The sequence below is a fragment of the Lepisma saccharinum genome, chromosome 15 (genome assembly GCF_977018435.1).
Source record: "Lepisma saccharinum chromosome 15, izLepSacc3.1, whole genome shotgun sequence".
Classification (NCBI taxonomy): domain Eukaryota; kingdom Metazoa; phylum Arthropoda; class Insecta; order Zygentoma; family Lepismatidae; genus Lepisma; species Lepisma saccharinum.
In genome coordinates, this window is record NC_139243.1 from 56053552 (window position 1) to 56080441 (window position 26890).

The following is a 26890-nucleotide window of genomic DNA, read 5'->3' on the forward strand; positions in this document are numbered from 1 at the left end:
AATTTTATTTATACAGTTTTCAAAATAAAAGATATTCAGGATCTAAAAGTAATTGCATTAAATTTTCATCGTTCATATAAATTATACAACATATCCTAAGTTACAGGATTCTCTCACCAAATATATCAAATATCTTCAATTTACGAGGGTTGCTTAGAAAGTAATGCCCCACATTTTTTTCTCATTCCGGAATACAGAGAGATAGCATTGTGCAAATGGAAGGGTAGCACCATTGAATGTTAATGCCCACATGTATGTAAGTACATGGTCGTCCGACAGATAGCGTCGCAGTAGTGGTTCGTGAAAATAGGGTGTGTGAGTGACACATGTTACAAACAGCGAACTGTAATTCAATTCTTAGTGGCGAAGAAAAAAAGGGTCAGATACATTCACAAAACGGTTGTGTGCTGTGTGTGGAAGTTCATCGGTAGATGGGAGTACAGTTGGATGCTGGGTGCAGAGAGTTAAGGCTTCAGGAAGTGGATAAATGGAGCTGCATGATCGGCCGCGGGAATTCATGCCTTGGTTTCGCTGGCGTAAGGCCGTAGACATAGATGAAGATTATGTAGAAACATTCATTTATACTGTGAGTGACGTTCATGCATTTTCAATAAAAAGTTTTCGAGGAAAAAAATATGGGCATTATTTTCTGAGCACCCCTCGTATAACAGAAAAAAAATGGAGTTAAAATTTTCTGAAGACGTGTTATACTCCTGAGTAGATAGGCAATATAAACGAGAATGTCAAGAGAGAAACCATTTTTACATTGATTTTTCTGAGGTGTGAATAATTTTACAGTTGTCTGTATGATTCTTACAAAGTAAAGCATGCATACATAATAGTTGTATACACAGGAATGGGCTTCGGTTTTGATTGATTGATTGATTTGTTGTTTTAAGTCCACTTTATGCACAGTAAGGCTAATCGGGACTGGACCTACAGTTTAAAGTGGGATCCAAACCACTTGTGCCTCCACCGGGTATCGAACCCGGGACCCCTTGATTACAAGGCGACGACGGAATGGGCTTCGGAAGGAGGAGTGGGGAAGGTCGAATCGGTCCGACGAACTCTCCTCCCTTGGAAATTGACATGGTTTCAAGTTACAAAAAAGCCGAAACATTGTTATTTTTATTGATAATAATATACATTAACTTTAATAGTATTCCGAGTGAGTAGAAAATGCGTTGAAATCGAAACAGTTGAGTGTAAAATATAGGAACCAGGTTGTTTTCATATTGTACAATTCAATTCAAAGAATAAATGGTTCCGCAGATGGTTCCCAAAATGAGATTCTTATGTGGGAATGTATGTAACATTCAATGCTTTTTCTTGAAGGTATGTAAAAAATGCAACTTTATGAAATGTAAAACAAAATGAAAAACAGTTGAATCCATTCATCTGGTGGATTTAGTAGAAGTCCTGTCAAGTATACCGTAATAGTGCTGCGATGTAGCGACGCGGTCTGGAACTCGTCTCGCAGACATGTGGCGTACTCCAGCCTGGCCTACATATCCCGTAAGTTTCATCGCTCTGCCACTTTATTTCGCCTTTTGACGGCATTAATCCGGTTATTTATTGACCGTACCAAATAATATGTATAATAATAAGAAGAAGAAGAATTTTTGTTATTTTCATTCAAGTTTTATTCTTAAATTCACATAGAAGAAATATCATTCCAACAATTATACAAATAAGGAACAATAAATACTGGTAATGGTTTTCAACTACGTTGCATAAATTCCATAAATACGTATTTCTGATCTAAATGAAGGATCAACAAATCGAATCATGAAGAAGCATTTATTGAATATCTTGGACGGGTTCACCTGTAGAAATTCCACCAATGTCAAAATGGAAGTTGGCTTTATTGAACCTCGGCCTATCACTAAGGTGACACTTTAAATTCGTTTTGCGTGATAACTAGACCTCGGATTTTAGTTTTTCAACCTAATATCAACAACTGATGAATTTTTATAGTGGCTAACAAAAACTATTTTAGGTTTATGCTCCTAAATCAAGCCTTTTTTAAGGTTTTTATATATTTTTAAAGGTTTTACAGAATGTTTATGTCACACAGAGGCATTTGCTATGTTTGGTCAGAGAAAAATTTCAATGACTAACGTGTTTGAAACATATTCGCTGTCGATTTCCCTTTATCCAAGTCAATGGTGATTTTTCAAAGCTCTAAACAAAGCAAAATGTCTGGTGCCACTGTTACCTGTACAATCCAAAGTGGTCTGATCTGTGTGGTCTTGCTCACTCGCGTCACTTCGGTGCTTTGGGGCATTCACGCCTTGCAAACTAACATTTCAGCATTGAAGTTTGCATTACTGACTATGTTTGTGTTGAAAGATTATTTTCAGGATTTAAGATGACCATCATAGACAACATTCCGGAGCTTGACTGTGTTTCATAACATGAAATTTTTTTTGCCTAACTATACGGCGAAGAGTGGATTTTAATAGCAAATTTCCAATGGTAAGTTCTGCCATCGCCGTAGGGTTAGTCAACACACATAACGTTATGCAAGATATAGGTGTCCCATTTTCATTGCCGGTGACTATACCTAATCACAATTTTTCAAGAATTATGAACTATTTTAAGTTTTTTTGAACCTACTTCAAGATTTTTCGAGCCTAACTAAAGATTTTTAGGACCTATTTTAGAATTTTAGAACCTATTTTAGGGTTTTTCAAACCTATATTAGGATTTTTAGAGCCTATTTTTGGAACCTAAAACCTAAAAAAAGCCGAGGTCTAATGATGGCCTAAAAGTGAATGTATCACTAGAATGGAAATTGATGGAGTTGCAATCTGCTTGAACAACAACAATACTAGGTACCAATATTTACCATAGCCTTACAAAAGTGAATGTAGAAGTCACTAGCACCATCAAACGGTTGGGCGGGAACTTTGTCATAAAATCATGGACAAGTAACAGGCTTTTACCATTAGTCCGCGGCCGACATGAAACCCATTAAAAAAAATTTCATCATATTACATTATAGTGTATTGTATGTAGTAGGCTATATTTTGTGTTTATATTGTAAAATTTTCATATTCTTCATTTTAAACACCAGGCAAAGTTAGGGCCTCTCCAATGGCGCTGTGGTAGCGTCGTCATCTTGTAATCAAGGGGTCCTGGGTTCGATACCCGGCAAGGCCACACGGTTCGGATCCCACTTTAAACTGTAGGTCCAGTCCCGATTAGCCTTTCTGTGCATAAAGTGGATTTAAAAACAACAAATCAGCAAGACATATTCTTTGTTTCATGATATGTATAATAAGTACCTGTTATTATATTCAGTTTATCTGAAACCAGAAATTGAAAAAACAACTGACATCAGGTTGTCTTCGAATTATTGTGTTGTATCTGCGTAGTGCAACACTAGCGCATAGATTTCGTATTCGTTTCATGGATAAATTCACTTTCTACCGCCGTTACATCATCACAAGAAAACAATCCATTGAGCCAACCTCTATACTTCTAATAACCTTGCTCATATTGACTTTGCAGATCTGGTTTCTAGCTCAACCCACCCCTGCGTACAAAACACATTCTACAGTAAGATAATAATTTACTTGATAAAAGTAAGGTTTCAAGTCTCCAAAAGATAAGTAGTTTCATCACAAATACTCGATTTGCTATTCCTTTGTCCTGTGCATTCCACTCCCGGACATCTGATATTTCCTTGTTCTCTTTGGTCGCTTGTGTCCGGTATTTCTTCGTACTTCCGTAATCTTCTACGGTGTGTAATAAGCCATCTGGAATATCAAAGAAACGAGAATATTTATTAATAACACATAAAACAGGAGTAGTTTCATTAATAATTTATATAAATATTTGTTTAACAATCCAATTTTAACAATAATTTTCTTCTATGATTTGAATGTTATGTAATCCTGTTCTTTATATTTATACAAATATTTTAAACTTTCTTTTAGAAAAAAAAGCAACATGTTACGTATCTGGAAATATATTTTGGACTAGTTTTCTTTCATTATCTTGGTATTTTATTCTGATAATGTTCATGTCTAGCTGTTGGCATAGGTTTTGAGATATATTGAATAATATTAAATATTATGGCTTAATATTGCACAGTGATTCGGCGCCCAGGCGGCGGACTTCTACGACGCAGGTATACAGAAGTTGGTTCCACGCTATGACAAGTGCCTGAATTCCTGTGGAAATTATGTTGACAAGTAACTGGACAAGTGCTGTATCTGTGACAATAAATCATTCAATGCAATAATGTTTCCTTTTGTGCACGACCCCAGGGAAACTTACTTTCTGGCAGAGGCGTCTCGTGAACGCATGCGGTGCATGCTGCACATGCGTCAATTGTGGAAAAAAGGACAGCTTGCTCTGCGACGACATTCATGAGCATTTCTACATTCTAATATCTTCACATAGGAGAAGTATTTATTTTACAAGAGAGCTCTGAACTAAGCTTATATTACATTTCTTGGATCTCAGGTGACGCATGCATCAATTGTGGGAAAATAATTATTACTTTCTTTCACTTCAGATCCAAGAAATGTAATATAAGCTTAGTTCAGCGCTCTCGTGTAAAATAAATACTTCTCCTATATGAAGAAATTAGAATGTAGAAATGCTCATGAATGTCGTAGCAGAGAAAGCTGTCCTCTTTCCCACAATTGACGTATGCGCAACATGCACCACATGCGTTCACGAGACGTTTCTGGATCACAAACATCCATGCCCAGGCCGGGATTCCAATCTGGGGACCCCTGGCGTCGTAGCGCGATGTGCTAACCACTCAGCCACGGGGGCCGGCTCACCTTCTTATACTATGCACAATTACTAGTAGGTGGTTTCCTGGCGCCTGACTTTCAGAGATGGCGCCTAGCTCTGAGGAAGATTTTTCGAGAACTGCTTATAGGCTATGTATATTTTATCGTTAAATATGAACATATTCTGTACTGGATGGGCAGTAGTTAATAGTTTGCAGTACAGTGGGATGCACAAGTATTGATCGGAAAATTGTTGAACACTGCTTTCATTACTTTATTATCTTGCATTCTATGTGTTTTTGAAGCATAGCTTTTGCCGACCGCCGTGACAGGTCGCAGCTTCGAATCCCAGTTTGGCCACGGGTGTTATTTGTGAATGTTTTTTAATCAGTTTCATCATCCTCATCCTTCTCTTTGCGATTGGATGAAAAGCGAGGTAGAATAAATTAAATAAACGCATAAATTTCCAAGTACTGATGCAGTGCCTGTCTGCGGTATGTTTGACGTTTTGTATCAATTATTTAAACTCTCATTGGGTTAAACAAAGAGAATGAATATGGTGATAGTCAATTTGCTTGGTAATACTTATGCATCCCACTGTACAATGGAACCATTGGAATAGAAGATTTCAATTAATGAGAAGGTTGTATTTATTTAATGAAATCCCACGACTTTTTTTTCTTGACATCTGTTATTTCACTCTAAAAACTATGCAACTGAATTGCCACCAAAAGAGGTGTTCACAGAGCACTTCCTTAGGTGTTAATGTGGAATTGGTGTTATTTAACACCATTTTTGGTGTCCTGTTACACCAGTTGACGTCACACCACACCAAAATGAAGGCCTTTAACACGCGATTAGGTGTAGTGCTACACCAATACGGTGTTATGATACACCAATTACGGTGTTACACCACTTTTGGTGGCAACTCAGTTGCATAGTTTTTAGAGTGAATTATATTGATAAATATGCGACAAGAACTGAATGGATGTTAGACATTGCAAATAATTTTGAATTACTTACAAGAAAACTCCAGCTGCCGGTACGTGGGCAGCGAAAGTAAGGAAGTGGAATGCTCCTGGCAAGGAGTCGATGGTCAGGGAGTAGATCCACGAACAAAGGGGCGTGAAGATGAGAGGAACCGCTGCTTCTATGACACCAAAAAATGACAGTACCTGGCCTGAAAGAAACAGGAATATCTTTAGAACAATGTGACTGTTTCAGAAAATAATAAATCATCTCTAAAACTTATGTACTTCGTTATTACAAGAAAATGTAATATTCATTTATTTATTGAGAAAATTTCAGATACATCAATAATGGCATTTGGTTTACGTTGAAGTGGTCAACAATAAAAGTAGAAATATTAAAATAATATAAAAAGATTTACACAAATAAGTAAAAAACAATGGCCCTGTTTGATAGGCTATTATTTTTACCAGCATTCTTTCTGATGAAAGACCGAAAGACACATCAATACTTGATAGGTCATTGTATAGTGTGGGAAATCTGTAGAAGATGGATCTTTTCTGAATTTGCAGTCTACGCTTTTCTGTGTAAAGTAGATTTGTGTTACGTGTTGTGCGCATAGACACTCGAAAGTTGAATTCCCGAAGGAGTGTCTTGCCATTGACAATTTTGGATATATAATAGAAATCGTTCAGCAAATGATGCTGATGGGGAGTTTGTAATTGTAGAAACGACAAGAGACGTAGTGTTAAAAAATTGCGCAATGCGGGACCTGCCACGAACTGTAGCTGAGAAAAAATAAATAGAGAAAAAGCAAGTACATACACGCGTGTGTGTGTATGTGTATTATATATATATATATTACCGGGTGGTCCAAAAGTCCCGGAACGGTCACATATCGTGAGAAATACACATCGAATCGGAAAACGAAAAAAAATACCTGTTTAATAAGCGAAAGAAAGCTATTCAATGATATCACACTTGATTCCCCACTCCCGCTCCCTGGGGGTGGGGGTGGGGGAACTGTGACATTTTAAATGGAAACCTCCATTTTGTATTGTAGAATCGGAAAGAGGACTTCATTCCGAGTCCAACGAGCTATCAACCATCCTCCTAGCTCAATTAGGAACGGAGATATGGGGATTTAAAATTTTCGGGGAAAAATAAATCGGAATCTGCACGTCAAGACCTTTCAATAGAGTATATGGAAGGGGGGTCTACCATATGACAGGTAATCTGGATAAATTTACTGAACCTAATGGAGGGAAGGTTGGACCCATTGACCCCCCCTTAAATGCGCCCGTGATGCTGAGACAGCTCCAGCGTACCTCCAATTTTTTAACTACAACTTGCAGTATATGTAGCCACATCTAAACCGTTTCAGTCATTGAAACCCATTGTTTTAATTTATTTCATTAAAGGCTTGAGCTGGCCGCTAAAATAACGCCAACTGGCGTCATGCGGGCCACTGTTCTAAGCGAAGAAGCCAAAACTCCTTTTCAGATGACGTCGAATAAAATAGAAAGTTTACGTCTACACGCGTTGTCTACGCGTAATCTGCACGAAGATTACATTAGTTTATAGCTTACATAGTCTACTGTAGACAATGTAAACAACAGGGAAGAAAGAATTCTCAGTGCTCTTCCAAAGAGAAAGTATATTTTTCTTGAAACACTTCATAATGTGCCCATAACCAACTTAAGACCATCCGACGGGATCCAAGTTATCAAATTTTCAACAACGAGGGAGAAGGGGACCGGAAGAAAAACAAATGACAGTCACATGTGAAAACTGGCGTTATTTTTTCCACTGACAAAAAGGAAGGTCAAAAGAACGTAATATTTCGCCTAGTTACTGTAAAGGAAAGTGCACGTGTCTTTAAAGCAGATCTTTCCTCGCATGTGCGAAATGGTGGATCTAGAAGTAAGAAAAATCTTATCTTTTCTACGGACATCGCAAAACGTGTCACGACAAGTTTACTTTGCAATTCAATTAAATTGTATTTGAATGTAAATAAATACGTGAAATACTCCTTACACACTTATTTCTGAATCGTGGCGTGAGTCACGCTATTTTTCACCTGCTGATGCTTCTAGCACGAAGTGCGAAGAACGCCGAGCGCCATGTTTTCTACATTGATCACGTCATCAACGTAGATTACATAGTTTACATAGTCTACGTTGTCTACACGTAGAATGTAGACAATCGTTGTTTACGCGTAGACGCACATCACTGCTTACAACCAACCCTTGTCAGCAGTGGCGGCGATTGGGTTCCAAAACAGGGGGCAGGAATAGTTTACTTTTCCATGGTACATAAGGTTTAGCATAGTGTGGGAGAAAAAGTGGCAAAAAGTATAGGGGTAACTGTCCCCCCTCGCCCCCCTTATCACGGCCACTGCTTGTCAGAGATACAATAAATGAATGAAAACAAAGAAAGAGAATGAACATAATGATCATATACAATAAAATTAATGTAAATATTAGAAAATGATAAAATAATACATTGAATTGATTAGTACGTATGTAGGCCTAGTACAATGTGGAGTAAAGATAAGTAATAAGTCATTATTAGTGCATTGTAGGGGGGAGGGATAGGTATGGTGTGTAAGTGCAGGTGCAAAGTAAGATAAACATCCTTTGGTTGTAAATAAACATAAGGAGACCTAATTCTACGATCGGCTTATGTCTTCCCAAATTTTTCATAAATTTTCAGATTTTATCACGTCTTACTCAAGATGAAATTTTAAACGTAAACAAAAATATTTGATGAAAACATTTCATAATCAAGTTATCAGTAACTGAAGTTATGAAAAAATGGAATCGTAATAAACGAGAATTTTATTGTCATTTACAGAATCATTGTACTCGGTCATGGGTTTCCGTTTTCTAAAAATATCTAAGACAAAGGTAATGACCCAATTTTTCGGAATTTCAGAAATCACAAAATTATTCAAGAGTTGAACCCTTGTAAACATGAATTCCCAACATGTCAATCACAACGAAAATAATTTTAATAAGAGATTGTTGGTTGCACTGATAACGAATATAAGTAAATGAGGAAATTTGAAGCTCCATACATGATCTTTAATTTTTGACTAAATAAACTTAGTAATTCAACTTACTTATCTCATTCTGTTCGACAGCTTTAGATATGATTGATCGCTGAACAATCGTTGTAGTTGCTATCATGAAGTCCAACAAGATTGCTATAAAGAGAACAATTTGGTAAATTCCAATTGGAAAGAAAAGTAATTGTTCAATACAATTGTATATGTTTTGTATTTATAAATTGTAACTATTGCTGAAATAATGCTGTGATATTTTAAACTCTAAAAGCCCTTAAAATAATGTCGACCTTAAAGGCAGAAAACAGTTATTTATGGATTATTTTGTCATGGTGGATTCGATTGTAACCATCCTCATGTGTGGAACATTCCAGCGTTAGGTGTGTGACATTCACACATAAAATGTAAGGTTCTAGACACTTACTGAATTGAAATATTCATAGTTAACTGATTTTATAGGTTTATGAAGTATTGGTGTCTGCCAAGAAATGAAAAGAGAACATGAGTTTTATGACATAGCCCGAATGCATGAAAAGTATTAACGATAATGTGACAATTTACTAATAATGTAGGACAGTTTGGTTTCATTTGTCTGTGAAGCATATGGACTACAAGTTCTAATTTTTTGTTGTTGTTGTTGAAATATTCAAATTGCATGCACTCGCAATCATTTAAACCTTCATGGAATTAATAAAAATAATCATTTCTAGATTGATTAATTTTGTTGTTTACGTGGAGTAAATATTGTTCACGTGTGTGTGTGTGCCTAGTGTTCGAGTTGGATGGTAGCCATGGAACTTTCATTGGTTACAGAGACTGGGTGAGCCCCAGAGAAGATTCATGGACTGAGACTGTAGGATAAGTTCCCACCTCAGATCAGCCATCTCAGGAACTGAATCCAGATCTCCTGCATGGCAGTCAGACGCTCTACCGACTGGACCAATGCAGCTGTCGAAGAGCACATGAAATAACGGAAATAGAAAATATCTTCTACATATTTGCACGACTTTATATCTTGTAGCTTCTCTTCTATCATCTTTGTTAGTAGTGAAGATAAAATTTTGTTAACTTTCTCAGTGATGGAAATGTTTGTCGCTTATGGCAAATATGTTTTATTCAAAAGTGCAGTTCCACGTTTAACTTTGAACGTGAGCTGAATCGATACACTTACGAATGAACATCACCCATCCGACTTGAGCGAGAGCATTGATCAGGGCACTTGCAAGAGGACTGATGGATCCCAACAGCCCAAGGGCCTCATCCGTCATCTTCATCTTTCGGCTGAAGAGCCAGAGGGAAACGACTGCACCTGTGGGAAAGGAAGGAATATTTAATTGCAATGCATATATATGAAACAAAATAAAATGTATCAAGAATTGGGTTCCTTTACATTACTAGCAGTTAAATGAAATAGGCTAGTATAAGTACTAATAATGATTCAGCCTGAAAGTCGTCATCTTTATAGTGTACCACAGATGGACAGTGGTGTCAGGATGGGCACTGCCCATTTACCGTAGAGCAACACACACACACACACATAATATATATATATATATATATATATATATATGTATATCAACACACACACACACACAGAGAAGAAGAATAAGAGAGGAAAAGTAAGAGAAACATATACTGAAAATGTGAACGAAAGAGAAAAATAAAAACAAATGAAGCAAGAAAGAGAGAAGGCATGCAAGCACATGTGTAGAACTTTACTTTGAGAGGGTTCCGAACTGTTGCCTGAGATGTAATATTAATAAAAATAATAATAATAATAATAATAATAATCATGTTTATAATAATACGTTCATAGTATTAATGTGCATTAATAATATTGTGATTAAAATAGGTCAATTGATAATTGTTGTCGTTTTAATTATTATTATTATTATTATTACAAAAACAATTAAAAATATATGAGAATGAAGATATAGTAGCATGTATTTATGTCTAGTTGTGATCACTAAAATTTGTGTATAAACAGCTGTTCTACAAAAGAAATGTCAAAAAATGTTTAAACAGCAAAAGGTTTTTACGTCCAGCTAATGAAAAACAAGGATACAAATGTCATTCACACTTCACGAAAATAATTTCGAGATTCTACTTTATGTCTTAAGGGTTAATCGTAAATAGCACAGTGGTTAGTAGCCTACATACCAATAATTGGAATCAACGTCTTGAAAGAAGAATAGATACTGTAGTTCAACTCGTTCCATCCAAAACGGTACAAGACGGCCAGATACAAAGGGTTAATCTCACCTGAAAGAAAGAATTGCCTATGTAATTGCATATTTCGTATTCAGGTCATAAATAGGAATCATTATGTTGTCGGAATTTGTTTATTTAAATTTTTGAATGCAATACTGTGACACGTTTTACACTGAAACTGCAAGAGGCTTCACAAATACAAAACAGGGGCCTCACCGATGGCGCAGTGGTAGCGTCATTGCCTTGTAATTCAAGGGGTCCCGGGTTCGATACCCGGTGGAGGCACAAGTGATTCGGATCCCACTTTACACTGTAGGTCCAGTCCCGATTAGCCTTACTGTTTGAACTTCTCAGCCCACTCGTACACTTGTGATCGACTCTTACAGTCGTCATCGCACTGAACTGTCATGCGGCGATGAATGTCTATCTGTTTCACGCCTTCACTCAACGAAAATCTCAAGCCATTTCGCTGCTCGAGCTTGGAGCACTCCTGAAAGGATGCCGCCATCTTGTGTAACTGTTTCCCAGCGTGCCGTGCGCGAGGTAGGCATGGCAGTCCCAGCTATGAACAGCTTACAGATGCATTCACAAAATAACAAACATAACAATCACGGTTGAATTTTAGATTTGTTATACTACTTCTCAGGTTATTTATTGAATGCACCTTGTATGTATCCTATTTTTTTAAAAAAACATGTTTCGAACAAAAAATACAAAGGATCACTAAAAATATTTAGCTGTGTGAAGCCACCCCCTCCTCCAAAATAAGAATCCTGACTGTGCTGCTGTATTGAAATAACAGAAAACATTTCTTATTCCAGTTATTTATCAGAGATTCAGACTAGGGATGGCCAGATCCGGATCCGTTTTGCCATCCCACATGAGCGCTTCTTTGGAAAGTAAGAATGTGTTTAAAACATATTGTTACCTGCTAATATATATATATATATATATATATATATATATATATATATATATATATATATATATATATATATATAATATACATACATATATATACATATATATGTATATATGTATATATATATACACACACACATATACATACAAGAGTTGATCAAATGAAAAGGTACAAAACAACACTGTCGGTGTAAATGAATACTTTATTCAAAGTATCCTCCATAGGTCTGAGCACATTGATCCCATTGATGAATGAGCCGAATTATTCCTTTTTCCCAGAATTCCTTTGGGGGTGACGCGACCCAGTCCTTCACAGCGTCCTTGAGTTCATCGTCCGAGGTGAAGCGCTTTCCTTTGATATGCTTTTTCAGGGGACCAAACACATGGAAGTCACAGGGGAATAAGTCCGGACTGTAGGGCGGATGGTCTAGCTGTTCCCACTTGAACCTGGCCAGTTCCGCGTATGTGACCCTGGAGACGTGTGGACGTGCGTTATCATGGAGCAGAACGAAAACGGGCAGTCCATTTCCTCACTGATTTGCCAGACACACAGTCTTCCCCGTAAACGTTCACCATCCGGCGATGAATATCGGCCGGTTTAACACCTTCCGCTGTCAGAAAACGGATAACGCCTCGCTGCTCCTCAACAGTCGAATTTGCCAATGTTAACGCCATCCTGTCCGAACACGCAATGCCGCGTCACTTGGACGGCGCTCTGTATCGGAGCCTCTGCTCTCTCGTGCGCATGCGCGTTCCCCTGCATGCTACGATGCCGCGTGGCGACTCCAATCGCAACCCTACATATCACGCTACGTTCTCCCATCGCGGCATCGGTATTATATGTATAAACGATTCCGTTGTTACGACGTTTCGTACCTTTTCATTTGATCAACCCTTGTACATATATATATATATATACCGTGCGTCCATTTCGATCTGCAGCCGAGAGATCGGGAGAAACGTGGCGGGCGGCGCTGACGGAGGTGCCGACATTTGCGGCCTGTAATGCCCGCATATTTTTATGGACATATGCAGACATTTATATAAATATTGCAAAACTAGCACTAACCTGTGTTATAAGAGTTGTTCAAAGTGATGTCCACCTACATTCACACATTCCTGGCATCGTTTTATGAAATTTTGATTCACACGCAAAAGTTCTTCTTCCGTAATTCTTCCTAGTTCTGCCCTTATATTGTCTTTTAGTTCGTCGATGCTATGAGGGTTATTTCGGTAGACTCTATTTTTCAAGGTTCCCCACAAATAATAGTCACATACGGTAAGATCTGGCGAACGTGAAGGCCATAAACCTCTTGAAATTATTCTGTCATCAAACACCTCCCTTATAGCGTCCAAAGAATCAGCGGCGGTATGGGCTGTGGCCGAATCTTGTTGAAAATACCCATATTGTCTCTCATTATCTGATAACAACTGAAAAAACGGCGCGAGTATTTGTGTGCGGTACCTCTCTGAATTTATTGTGTCTTCAAAAAATATAGGCCCTATTATTCTTTTGGCACTTACAGCACACCACACACCAATTTTTGCATCGTGTAACGGAACTTCGTGTATTATTCGGGGATTTTCAGTGCTCCAGTATCTATTGTTCTGTGAACAAACATGACCACGCAAGTGAAACCATGCCTCATCCGAAAAAAATATTAACTGTGGATCAACAATACCATCTACAATATTCTGCAAAACCCAATTACAGAAATTTACTCTACTTACGTTGTCAGGGGGCCGTAATTCTTGCACTATAGAAACTCTGTACGGTTTTAATTTTAGTAGCTTAGTGGCTGTATGTGCTGATGATTTTGACACGCCCATCTCCTGTGAAACACGGCGTAGAGGTTTGTTTGGAGAACGTTCTAACGCTGCACCAATTTCATCGAGTTTTGCTTCGGTTAGAATCCGTCGTTTTTGCTTAGGTGTTTTAAAATTTAACGATCCAGTTTCTCGTAATTTAAGGACAAGACGTCTAACCGTATCTCTATGTGGAGGTGAAACGCCTGGGAATTTCTGTACAAATTGCCTACACACGTCTCGACACGAGTCTGTTTTCACGTAAGTGTCATACATAAAAATTCTTTGTTCTAACGTGAACCTTGCGGCTGGCATTCCAATCGTCTGACTGACACAAAACACATACACACTGCAATAACACAAACAAGTAACGGCAAGTAACCAAGAATAACACTCTTACGCACAGTACGAAATTAACACGCTCTTGGTTTACATCTGCCTGCCACTATATTCACAGCTCTGTAGTCGCGAAGGAACAAAAAACTTGAGCTAGGAGATTTCGGATTGCAAGGAAGCTCACGAACACCATTTGCTTTTAACGGTTCGTCTGCAGCGTAATCTTGATACAGTGTTGCACATTCGAAACCTCCAAACGATCCCCATCGACACAAAACTCTTTCAAGGATATAAACTTAAGCAGAACGTTACTGGTCAAAACTATGATTAAAATGTTTTACAGAGTATTATCTGTGGCTCTTAATATAATTTCTAAAGCGTATTTATTTGTGTATATAAGGGTGAATCTTGGAAGAGTTACAGAAGAACTTTTGCATGTTATAACACAGGTTAGTGCTCGTTTTGCAAGATGTCCACAAAAATAAGCGGGCATTACAGGCCTCAAATGTCGGCATCTCCGTCAGCGCCGTCCGCCACGTTTCTCCCGATCTCTCGGCTGCAGATCGAAATGGACGCACTGTATATATATATATATATATATATATATATATATATATATATATATATATATATAGAGAGAGAGAGAGAGAGAGAGAGAGAGAGAGAGAGAGTGCGCGCGTGCGCGATTTATAATTAATATACTTACAAGGGAGGTCTAAGTCTCCCCCTCCGATTTCCATGAAACTTGGCAGGTGTATGGAGGGGCCCAAAGGAAGAAGTACGTGTTTTTGTGTTTCAGCTAAGAAACGGTTTTAGGGGACAACCCCACCTCTCAAATGTCAAGATGAGGAGAAATTGAAGTTTGGATCTGACCCCAAAACCACGTAAATATGGCATAGGAAGAAACAGGGGGCATAGGGCCCCTCTATACACCTGCCAAGTTTCATGGAAATCGGAGGGGGACACTTAGATAACCTCCCTTGTTAGTCTTACACTTTGTAATTATATAACACTGCATATATTATAATGTTTTATTTTAATTTGTAAAACTGTAACTGTAGAAGAATTGTATAATTTTTGTATAACATTCCTATCTTGTTAAATGTGTTAAAGGTTTCATCCTGGAATGGAATGTCTCATATTTATGTGTGTTTCCGTTTCCAATACATTCGAATGAATACATATTCGTTTCAATGGCATTTACAAAATCACCTCTGACATTTTATGTTAAACAAGTAAGATTATTTTTGTGCACGAGTTTGTTAGCGATGCGTAGCAAAGTATTTTAGGAACAACACTTGAAAAAAAATCTTGTAGGACTAATGAAAAATTTCTTTGTAATAGAAGATCATAATACCTTTTAAGGTGTGGTAATATTATAATGGGATTGAGATACGAAATTCTCGAATCCGGATCCGGATTTTCGGATCCGGATCCGTTTGGCCATCCCTAATTCAGACCACCATGACTTAGTTTCGAGAAACCACTCCCCTGAAATATAGCCAAAGTCGATGACAAAAAATGTGAAGGCAGGGTATTTGCGATAAAAGGTAATATATTTTACAATTGGGCCGAGGGGGGGGGGCGCTAGCGAACTATTGTGCATCCGTCCTACTTTGGTATCATCTCGATATTTTTTTTCACTAAGCGGGCAGCAATATTTTACTTGCAGGGAGGCCCCAGAGAACTGCGTTACGCCACTGAAGCAATCAAACAAAAAATAATTAAGTTGCTATCATAGGTGTGAAAGGTACAGGAATTTTAAATAAATTCAATTCGGTCCAGGAACTTTTTTCCCGACCAATTTAACTACGGCCCAGGAACGTTTTTTTTCGGATCAATTTAATTAAGCTCCAGGAACCTATTTTTGCGGATCAATATAAATACCGTCAAGGAACTTTTTTTCCAGATCAATTAAAATTCCGTCCAGGAAGTTGTTCTTTTCCGAATCAATTTACATGCAGTCGAGGAACTTTTTTTCCGGATGAATTTAAATATGGTCGAGGAACTTTTTTCCGGATCAAATTAAATACGGTCAATGAACTTTTTTCCAGATCAATGTAAATACCGTGCAGGAAGTTTTTTTCCGAATCAATCTAAATGCAGTCGAGGAACTTTTTTCCGGATGAATTTAAATAGGGTCTACAAACCTTTTTTTGCGGATCAATTTAAATAGGGTCCAAGTTCGGTATTGAAATGAAACAATACACAACTTGGACCTAATTTAAATTGCGTGTGAAGAAATGTTCCGGTCTTGTTGCGAAACCCAATAGAATCCATCGGAATTTATGGGTTCTTGGACCTTGAACAACCCTGGTCACTCGTATCTTTCAGGTGGCGTTGGCACATTTTCATGGAAGCCTGCTAAAAGTTGAATGGTATTTGATGTAGTGACAAGTACGAATGTTTTATACTGTCTTCATTTTGAAGAGATTATTTATCTTGGTACCGTCGCTGCAGTAGAAACAGGGGCCTGTTCCGTTAAAGGTATAGCCTGTTCCTGCACTTAACCAAAGCTGTTCAGTCACTCCTGCTCTGCTGTTTACCAGCCATAAGGGAATCTCGCAACGCTCGCTGACATTTACAAGTGCAAGCAAGATAATGCAGCCTGTGTTAAAGGTGAAATTGTAGACGAGTGCTGGTTGGTCGTGTACTAAGTCCACTTTATGCACAATGAGGCTAATCTGGGCTGGATCCGAACCGCTGTGCGCCTCAACCGGCGCGACACCTTGATTACACTATTCCTTCGGTGAGGAAGCTTGAAAATAGAGTGAAAATTATGACGAATATGAACATATTTTTGAAAGAATTTGCCGAGTATATTAAACGATCGGCTGACGATCTCGCTACTAGAGGTTTCATGTTCGAATCCTAACTTGAGCATGTGTGTTCCTTTGCATGTTCGTTTCATTCATCTTCATCCTTGTGCTTATCCAAAAATGACAGTAAAATAGGAACAGCGTCAATGCAATGAAAACAATAGAAGCAGGAAGTGGTTACACCACGACGTTATTGTTAGTTGCTATTGGAGGATACTGATCGCACCACAGTGGTTTGATTGATTTAGTTTATTTTACTTCGCGTTTTGTGCCTCTTGGCTAATTTGCGAAGATGGGGATGAGTGATGAAATGATGAAATTGATGATGGACATTCACAAACAACCAAGCCCGACCGGGATTCGAACCCGGGACCCTTGGCGTCGCAGAGCACCACAGTGGATACCAGCGTTACAGGAAATAGGGTAAAAGTGGGGATGTTCGCCATGCTGGGAATTTCGCCGTACTTGTGGTTTTTGCAATCGTAGATAGAAACTATAGGTTGGAAACACTCACTGGTGCCTGTAAAAAATCAAGTAACATGTGCCTTGTTTCAACTGGAAACTACAGTGTGGTGAGCGAACTAGCAAGCAAACAGTACAGTTTGGAATGCGCGGTTGCGTCTACACAGAAGACAAAGAAAGGTGCCGAATTTCAATACTACGTTGGAAATTGTCATTTCGTGGTAGATAAGAATTATTTTTCTTCCTTTTAATTATTGATATCGTAACCTCAAACCTTAAGAATGTCGTGAAAAGATTTGCATGTACAAGTAAACATAATTTGTGTTCTTTCGACTATGCATTTGCTGGTAAATTCGCCAGAGTAACAGAAAATGTGTCGAATTTCCCTTCTTATAGGCGATCTTTCACACACAACTTGTTCACAATGCATATGAACATTTAGGTCTATATTTCTTAAACATGTTTGTATTGTATCTTTTTAAGCAGTTTTGTATTGTCATTTGTTCGTGTTTTACACTTTGTTGTTTGACTTATTGGCAACAACTTGGTATTTCATGCACTTAAACTGACGATAAATATGTTATTTGGCGAATTTCTCAGCATGTGGCGGGAATTTCGCCACTTTTTCACATTTTAGTATTTTTAATATTACGTCATAAGTATAAGTAACACAGTATTTATGTTATATTCCTCATAATCCGCAATTACCACTCTTTGTATCGTATAAATTTTGTCCTCCTCCCCCAATTCGTTTAGAAGGAAAAAAATGAGAAGCATTTTGGTGGCGAACTTCCCCTCCTTTACCCTATAACAAAACACCACGTGTTTTAAATTAGTTTTCTCGTAGCAGTGTAGTGTACTACACTGTAACAGTGTAGAGAAGTGTGCTGGTGTCACATTTGAGTGTGAACAGGAACACTAGTAAGCAAGGGAGCCTGCAGGGAGGGGCTTCCCATGAGATTTCTGGAAAAAGTTAATGTAATTCGAATGATTAAATTGTAGCGAAATTTTATAACAATAATTATTGTTTTATATGACTCACAGACGTAAGTTATAGCAACTATTATTATTATTATTATTATTATTATTTTAAGTAGGGTTACATTTACAACATATATACACAATATGGAAATTACAAATGTATGTACAGTAAAACCTCGTTAATCCGGACTTCGCTTAATCCGGACAGGGAAAATGCAAAAAAAAAAAGAACAAGAAGAAGGAGAATGCAAGGTTTCAAATGTGGCAAGAAGTCAACAAGAGAACTTCCCAAAGTAAAGGCAGTCAACCACTGATGAAATTCTGTTTCCCGCAGACATTGTACTGTACTGTATAGTGTATTTGGGCCTATGCCCTTTAAACGTGTTTTGTTGCTATAAACGGAGTTTTAATGCACTTTCTACTATTCTTTTAGGTTATTTCAGTTAATCCGGACTTTTGTTAAACCGGTCAACTTATCCCCCCATTAGTCCGGATTCACGAGGTTTTACTGTAATTTAAGAAATAAACATTAGTATTAATAGTAGTAATAATATTATCAACAACAATAATAGAAATAATGACAATAGCAATAATAATAATAATGATGACGATGATAATAGTAATAAAGTGTATGACTCTGGCCCCCCTCAGCGGGCGCCTTTACTAGTAAGTGCCAATAACACAGTGTTACCTGCACACAATGTGGTAACTGGCTCTCCTACGGCCTCTCCGATGGCGTAATGGTAACGCCATTCCCTTGCACTAGTGGAGTCCCGGGTTCGATACCCGGTGGAGGCACATTGCACAGAGGTTCGGATCCAACTTCAAACTATAGGTCCAGACTCGATTAGGCCCATCTGTGCATAAAGTGAACATAAAACAACAATTCATTTCAACTGGCTTCCCCGAAGACGTTGTGATATCGTTGTCGCCTTAGTAACCAAGAGGTCCTGAGTTCGATATCGGCTAGATGCACATAGTTGTTCGGATCCCATTTAAACTGTAGGTCAATGTCGAATAAACAATATTAATAATAAGTTTAAAAATGTCACATTTGTGTCTCTAGCACGCATATTTAATATTTTATCGGAACTTTCGAGACAAGCATATACCCTGTCCCAGGAAACTTTAAAGCAAGCGGACGAAAACAAGTCTCTGCGCAAGTAGTGACTCGAGTGTCTTGACCAATGAACGCACGAGAAGATGACTGAGTGGGAGGGGACACGTATCTGCAGCTGCATGCACTGCTATTCTCCACCCTCTCGCTTTCTCCCCTTCCCTACCGTTATGCGTGGCCGTGCTCAACAGATGCCTGGGACAGACTGTACGAAGTTTAGCTTAACTTTCCTCTGATAACTGCATGCTAGAACTTCGTGACATTGCAATTACGCTGATACTACATTTTCCTTCGCCCAGATACAATAAACCTAATTCCCTAATGCGTTAATTGGTCTATGCTCGTTACAAGAGTTGCAATAGTTGCTTCATTTACGTACTAAATGTACTTATTACAAGGACCAGTTGTTCGGAAACCAGGTTGGTTCTGTGGTCAACTTGTAATTAAGTTCACTTGTCCAAAGCTTACATAATATATAATTATGGACAATTACAATAATAAGTTAGAAATTTCAAACTTGTTATAATTTTAGTATAAATACAGAGTGTCCGAAAAGTCACGCAGAAAAAGATAACATGAGGTAAAACACGTCTGTTAGTGACACGTGACAGCAACAGTGTTGCCAGTGTCCCTCGTAATATTGCGAAAACATCGATTTTTTGGAACAGCCCATTTATTCCCTTGTGCAATGTTTTTGAAACTTCGTCAAAGTTCTTTATCTGTCAAATTCAATAGGTGGCCATCCAAATTGTTCGTTGGTATTGTGAAATGTTGCAATAATTCACCTCAGTGAGTTCTGTGCATCAATACACACGATTTGCGAAAAAAGAAATTCCGCCTTTGGTAACACTTTGCTTATTTGTTATTAAAACATGCATGTTCTTACATATGTTTGTGTCTCTAAACTTTCCCAATATACAGGGCATTCTCTTGGCAGAAAGCGTTTCTTCTCATTCCGTTATACGGTCGTAAACACTGGGTTGCGTGACTTTTCGGACACTCTTTATTTAACCAAGTTGCTAAATGGCTTATTTGGGTTACTTGAGAATTGTAACCTTGTAATCAAGGGTTCACTGGCAGGGTTGTTTAAGGTCCAGGAATTTTAAATAAATTCAATTCCGGTCCAGGAGAGAAAATCAGCAAGAGTAAATGGGTTCTGGACCGTAAAGAACCTTTTTATCTGTAAAGTAGGGATGTGCCGAAGCCGATTACAGATGTATGAAAATCGGCCGAAATTGACACATCGGCATCGGTATCGGAATCGGCAAAAATCCGATATTTAAACCGGTACAGATTATACTAGAGTATTACCTTCTAATAAGTTTTATATTCTAGTTTTGTAAGATTTATTGAAAGTTTGGTTATGATTCGTCATTATTGTAGAGTTCTTGTAATAAAATTATTGCAAACTCATTCAGAGGATCAACTTAACTATAAATCGGAAATAAAACAGTACATTTCTGAACCAGGATCTGCTGTTGTATTGGAAATTCAAAAATGAGTATTCAAACCTGAAGCAAGTCCTGAGAAAATACTTGGGCATACCTGCTGCATCAGTATTCAGTGATTGAGTGTTCAGTGTTGCTGAACAGATTTGAGATAAGAGAAGAAGTAGGTTACTTCCTGAAGTGCTTCCAAATCTCGTGTTTCTGAAGTTGAATCTGGCAGAACAGGAATTCATTTTGGATTTCAAAGAACTGCTTGTGTACTAATGTTTAATCTCTTGAGAATCCATGTTCTTCTTAAAGGTTCACATAACATTTTGTAGATGCAAATGTACATTTGCATCTCTTGAGAATATATATGTATATACATATGATATGCAATAGAAATGTACATGGCAAATTTATTGTTGTCATGCTGAAAATAACATCCCATTTCTGTTTAATAATCTTATGTATCGGAATCGGTTAAATATCGGCATCGGTATCGGTTCCAAATTTTCAGCTTCGTCACATCCCTACTGTAAAGTATTTCAATTCGGTCCAGGAACCTTTTTACCAGATCAATTTAAATACAGTCCAGGAACCTTTTTTCCGGCTCCATTTAATTACGGTCCATAAACTTCCTTCTGGATCAATTTAAATACGGTCAAGGAACATTTTTTTCCGGATGAATTAAAATTCGGTCCAGGAATCTTTTTCAATGAAACAATACGCAAGTTGGACCGAATTTAAATTAAAGGAGAAAAATTGTTCCGGTCCTAAAGCGGAGTACAATAGAACCTATTAGAGTTAAGGCTTCCTGAATCTTTATCAACACTGATTTGAGGGGAGGATTAACCGGGCACCACCTGGCTGTCAGAGGGGAAACTTATATATTGGAACTTTCTTCGAAGTAAAGTGGCGCTCGAATGAGGACTGAAACTATAACTGCAACTCTGTTACCTTTGAAAAGTAACTTTTCGTGGTATTTCGTGACTGGTACGCCGATGCAGGCATTTTATCTCTTCTTCTTATAAGGCGCTACAGCTCTTTATGGGCTTTGGCCTGCTCAATTACATCCTTCCACTTTTCTCTACTCAACGCACATTTCTTCCAGTTCTGTATCTTCAGTTTTCTTATGTCATTTCTGACATTTTATGCAGAAGCGATAATTGCAGAAGATAGCAGCATCAACTGAGATCCTTATCTTTCCCTACTTGCAACGTTTTTTTCGTAGCTGTCCTTTATCTCGTATATTTCCTTTCTCAATAGCTATCTTGAGGCTTACAAATGGGGCAAGGTCGGTTACAATGTACATCCGCGTGTTTTCCCATTCTTTGATGCCTCAGACAACAAAGAATGCGTTGGCCTCAGATGGAAACTGGCACATGAGAAGAAATCTCGCTTTGACCTTGACGTTACAGAAAGGACGTAGAGATGGTTTAGGCCACAGATTGATGCCACCAAAACTAATCTCGGAAAAACTTGCAAAATATGAACCAATGCCGTTTGCAAGTTCTAGAAATTCATGGTGGAAATATGATTTGTGTGTAACTGGGAAAACGTCCTGCTTGCAGCCAGGCTAGACTGTGAGAGTATGCAATTCCAAATGGCAAATATCGGGGTGTAAACGGTGACCCTCCCACGTAGTACACCCAAATGCCAACATCACGTCTACGTAGTACACCCTGAGCTGCATTTTGCAGACTAACGAGGCTCTGGCGTCTTGACTCACAGCCAGTATACTCTTACGTGGGGCTGTGTGTGGGTTCTCCTACTGCTGACGCATCCATAAATTTCAATTAAATCAATCAATCAGAATGGCAAATATCAAAATGTTATTTTATTGTAACTCCGAATTTTGACATAAACATATCTGATTTGGGATAATATCGCACAGTCTTGCATATTCATAAGAAATTCCGGAAACACGATGGCTGACACACAACGCCGTTATTTAAGATTCGATTCCAAGATTCTTTCATACAATCTTACATTTTAGGGAGCAATGTTCTTGATTCCACCGTAGGTGTTTCTCGATTGCTTGATTAAATTAGTGTTTTAAGTCCACTTTATGCACAGTAAGGCTAATCGGGACTGGACCTACAGTTTAAAATGGAATCCGAACCACTACCACCAAGTACCGAACGCGCGACCCCTTGATTACAAGGCGAAAACGCTACCACTGCGCCATCGCGTAGGCCCCATAGGTATTTTCAAAATGAGGGTAAGTGTTCGTATCCAGACATTTATGTACTTTTCTACTATACCCACGCGCTTTTCTAAAAATATATTTGGTGGAGGGGTTGTGGTCCGAAGCAAGAGTCTCAAAAAATAATATAAATGTTTAAATTAATATAATTTACATTTTATTATTACATGAATAGGTAAAAAGATGGTATAACAGCACGTATTCATTATGAAGCTGCACATGGCGCTACGACGCCAGGGGTCCCGGGTTTGAATTCCGGTCTGGGCATGGATGTTTGTGAGTGTCCATTCATCAATTTCATCATATCATCACCCATTCCCACCTTCGCAAATTAGCCAAAAGTGGCACAAAAAGCGAAGTAAAATGAGGCAAATCTATCAATCAAAATCAATCAATCAATCATTATGAAGCTAACACGTACTTTGTAGTTGATGACAACATTTGTATGAAAGCAACAGTCCTGGCAATGAGATTAGTGGAAAAATAGTAAAGAATTGAATATTTATTGAATTACAAAAATTGATATTAAATTATGATGACAAGAAATAAAGTTCCTTATTAATATTTTATGCAAAATATTAGAAGTAGTAAAAATAATAATAATAAAAAAAATAATCCTTGGCTCGCCAGCCCTTGAAGGGGCTAGGCCGATCTCACGACTCCCAGTCTCCCTCCCACAATCCTACCTAGAGGTGTGGGTTAGCATGTCGGACCCCCAGCAGTTATAGGAGATTTCCGAGACCGGGTTACGCTACTCACTCGTAGCTCCCCAATTTCCTCACGATGGTGGGTTGCCACAGGTCCTTTACACAGGTCGAGAACCCAGAGATTGAACCCAGACGGACTCGAACCCATGGCGTCGGAGCCCAAAGCCCAGCTCCTTAGACCACACGGCCACGGAGGAGGACCATTAGAAGTAATAGTGTGCATAAATCAAAGCCGTATGATCCCTATATAATCCTTGCTTTCCAGTAAGTTCGGTGGAAATAAATAGCTCTTGAATATACAACAAATGCTAAACGAGTATATTTTAAAATATTTAATTTTAGTACTTGGTAAGCCTTTTGTTGAGGGGGCGTATACCCTGGGCGCCCCCTAAATATGCCCTTGACTTTACCCAACATTGAGCACCAACATTAACTGACCAAGACCATGAATTTACATTCACATGCTTGTTTCCATCCAATCAGTATCATCTAAGACTTCATGTTCTTCCATATGCATTCTTTATTGTCAGGTTTCGTAGTTATACAAAGTTTACTGACCCGATATCATGAATGCTACAGTCAATTCAAATGCGTTGTAGATTTCGCCAGATAGTTTTGGTTGGGTAGGTATTTGAAGCACAGCACTATGTGGATGTCGAACAGGACATGCACAGTGTCTGAAGTGTATAGGAAAAGACTGGAAGCATACAAGATGTGATACTGCAGGAGAAAATTTAAGATCAAGTGGACCGACAGAGTAACAATCGAAGATGTTTCCAGACGTGCACATAGCCAAGAGAAGCCCATGGATATCGGATGTCCAGAGAAGATGCACCATTGTAAGCCATATCTTGAAGCAAGAAGGAATGAAGAAAACAGTCATTGAATAACCACACTGTCAGGCCCAGGATTAAGTATATCAAATAATGAGATGAAGACGTGAACTGCGAAAGAGACAAAGAAATGAAGAAATTTGTAGAAAAAGGAACAAATGGAGAAATGCAACGAAGTAAGAACATCATGTAAACAAGCTCCACAACCCACTTCAGTAAATACGAATGCACATGAAACAATGGACAAGAAGAAAGAAGAGAAGGGAATTTGAAGTGAGTATAAGCAACTCCTCTTCTGTAAATATGAAAGTAAGGGCAACAAGGAACAAAGAAGAAAGAAGAGATGCCTGAAATATGAAGTGAGCAGGCAAATACTGGATGAGTAACATCTTCGAATACCAAGGAAGAACAAAGTAACCTCAGTTACAAGCGTGGACCAAATGATATCAGGCGAACTCAGCCCGGCTTATAACGAAGCTGCTAAAATACTTATTTTGGTTATTTGAAAATTCTTTGTCTATTCCTTTTAGAAGCTAGGGGGTGAACTCAACCTATTTTATGTACGACTATGCTCACTGTCACCTCGTTGTAGCGAAGGCTCCTGATGTTCATGTGCAACATATTGTTTAATAACCTAAGTTATAAACCAACTTTGTTAATGGTCAATGGGAACCTTGGTGGTTTTCCCCAAGTAACCTGCTCATAGTCAATGATTTTCAGAAAGTAAAAAAGATTAGATACATTTCCTACCTTGATTGGCACCAATAGCTAGCGACACCAGCATCATCAAGACGACGACGAGTCTCTTGTCTCCACTCCTGCTTCGAAATGCCGTTTTGAAAGAGTTCCACATGGCTCTTATGTCAAAAAGGTCCACACAACAATTACGATGTTCCTCAAGCGTTGGTTTCGTCTCAGACATTCTTGCAATGACGTAGATCAAACTTAACACGTTCAATCCCGCTGCGATACCAAAAACCCCGCTGAAACCAATTAGTTTGAAAGCAACACCAGAGGTGGCAGCACCTAACCATGTTCCACCTCCTATGGAGATGACCATTGCACCCACTCTTGAAGTTCTTTGTTCTGTAGTCGTAATAAGCGCAATATAACTGAACACTGCCATGCTGAAGACAATCCCAACACCAAATATAGCTGGCACAATAATGTAGACGAAAGCTGTAACTTCCGCAGGCATATCCCAGAATTTGACCATCAATATTAGTCCAAGATACCGTAGCACGTTGCCAACCAGGGCCAGCACTATCAGCTTCTTACGGCCATACTTGTCAGCCCATGTACCGGCGAAGAGTATGGCAATAAGAGGTATGACGTGCTGAACTGCGGAGGTCCAGGCTTCGATGCCGGCTGTAGTCCTCTGGACGGCAATCTCCTGTTCCTTCAGCCACCCTGTGTGTCTGTAAACGATCAACGCACACGCGAATGGCTTGTAGCTGAGATTCACTGAGCACACCTTCATGAGTAAGAGATTCTGAGCCGTTACGAAGGCAAACGCCATCGAGAGTGAATATGCGAACGCGGCAGGTTCTAGTGTGACAACTGAAAATGCTTTCTCCCATGTCCTTTTCTTACACCCCTCCTGTACAGGAGAAACATTGTTCGCAACTATAAATGTACCACTAACACAAAGCACATTCGTCGGTTCCATTGTGATCTGAAGCTGGTCTGATCAGCATCGTCTAGTGTTTGTAGGTGCATCCTGAAACTTAACGATCTTGTTCCCTTATCAGAGTAGACCTTGTATATTTCCTTAAAGGACATTACATATCAGGCTGACCTTGAAATTATGTCAAACAGATAACATCATAAGATATTTATCACCCAGCTGGGTTATCTATGGGGAAACTCCACTGAGTTCTTATGAAGTCAGTTACATAAAAGTAGCCTATGGTTAGGTTAACCTAAGCCAAGCACACCATTAAAACAATGGATTTCCAACCCACATTTATTCCTAGACACTTGTGCTTGGGATAAGTCCTAAATGAGAGAATTTTGAAAGTTATCAATATGTAGCTATTTGAAACTTTTCCAAACCTTGTTCATTTCCAAAGAAAGATTGTCTAAGGATCCTTTGTTCTACTAAAAAATCGGGTTTATAGGGGAAAGTGGGGCACTTTGCAACATGGGCACGTTGCAACAGTGCTTTTTCTGTTATGTAGGATGGCTCTACTGCGTTGCGCTTACTGTCGTTCCAACACACGTTGGTAGGTGTCTCTGATGAACCGTTCGTTACACCAGTTTTTCAGATGT

The 26890-nt window shown here is 38.6% G+C and overlaps 2 protein-coding genes across 2 annotated transcripts; both read right to left on the reverse strand.

Moving 5' to 3' along the window:
- Positions 1-2665: 2665 nt before the first annotated feature.
- Positions 2666-10078, reverse strand: LOC145999486 (uncharacterized). The gene is made up of 4 exons (XM_083136450.1): positions 9962-10078; positions 8848-8931; positions 5778-5934; positions 2666-3764 (listed from the first exon to the last, which is right to left on the reverse strand). Exons 1-4 carry the CDS (start codon positions 10062-10064, stop codon positions 3599-3601), a joined length of 510 nt encoding a protein of 169 aa, XP_082992576.1. The 5' UTR covers positions 10065-10078; the 3' UTR covers positions 2666-3598.
- Positions 10079-10942: 864 nt separating this feature from the next.
- Positions 10943-26312, reverse strand: LOC145999264 (putative peptidoglycan muropeptide transporter SLC46). The gene is made up of 2 exons (XM_083136201.1): positions 25370-26312; positions 10943-11052 (listed from the first exon to the last, which is right to left on the reverse strand). Exons 1-2 carry the CDS (start codon positions 26286-26288, stop codon positions 10943-10945), a joined length of 1029 nt encoding a protein of 342 aa, XP_082992327.1. The 5' UTR covers positions 26289-26312.
- Between the last annotated feature and the right edge of the window lie 578 nt (positions 26313-26890).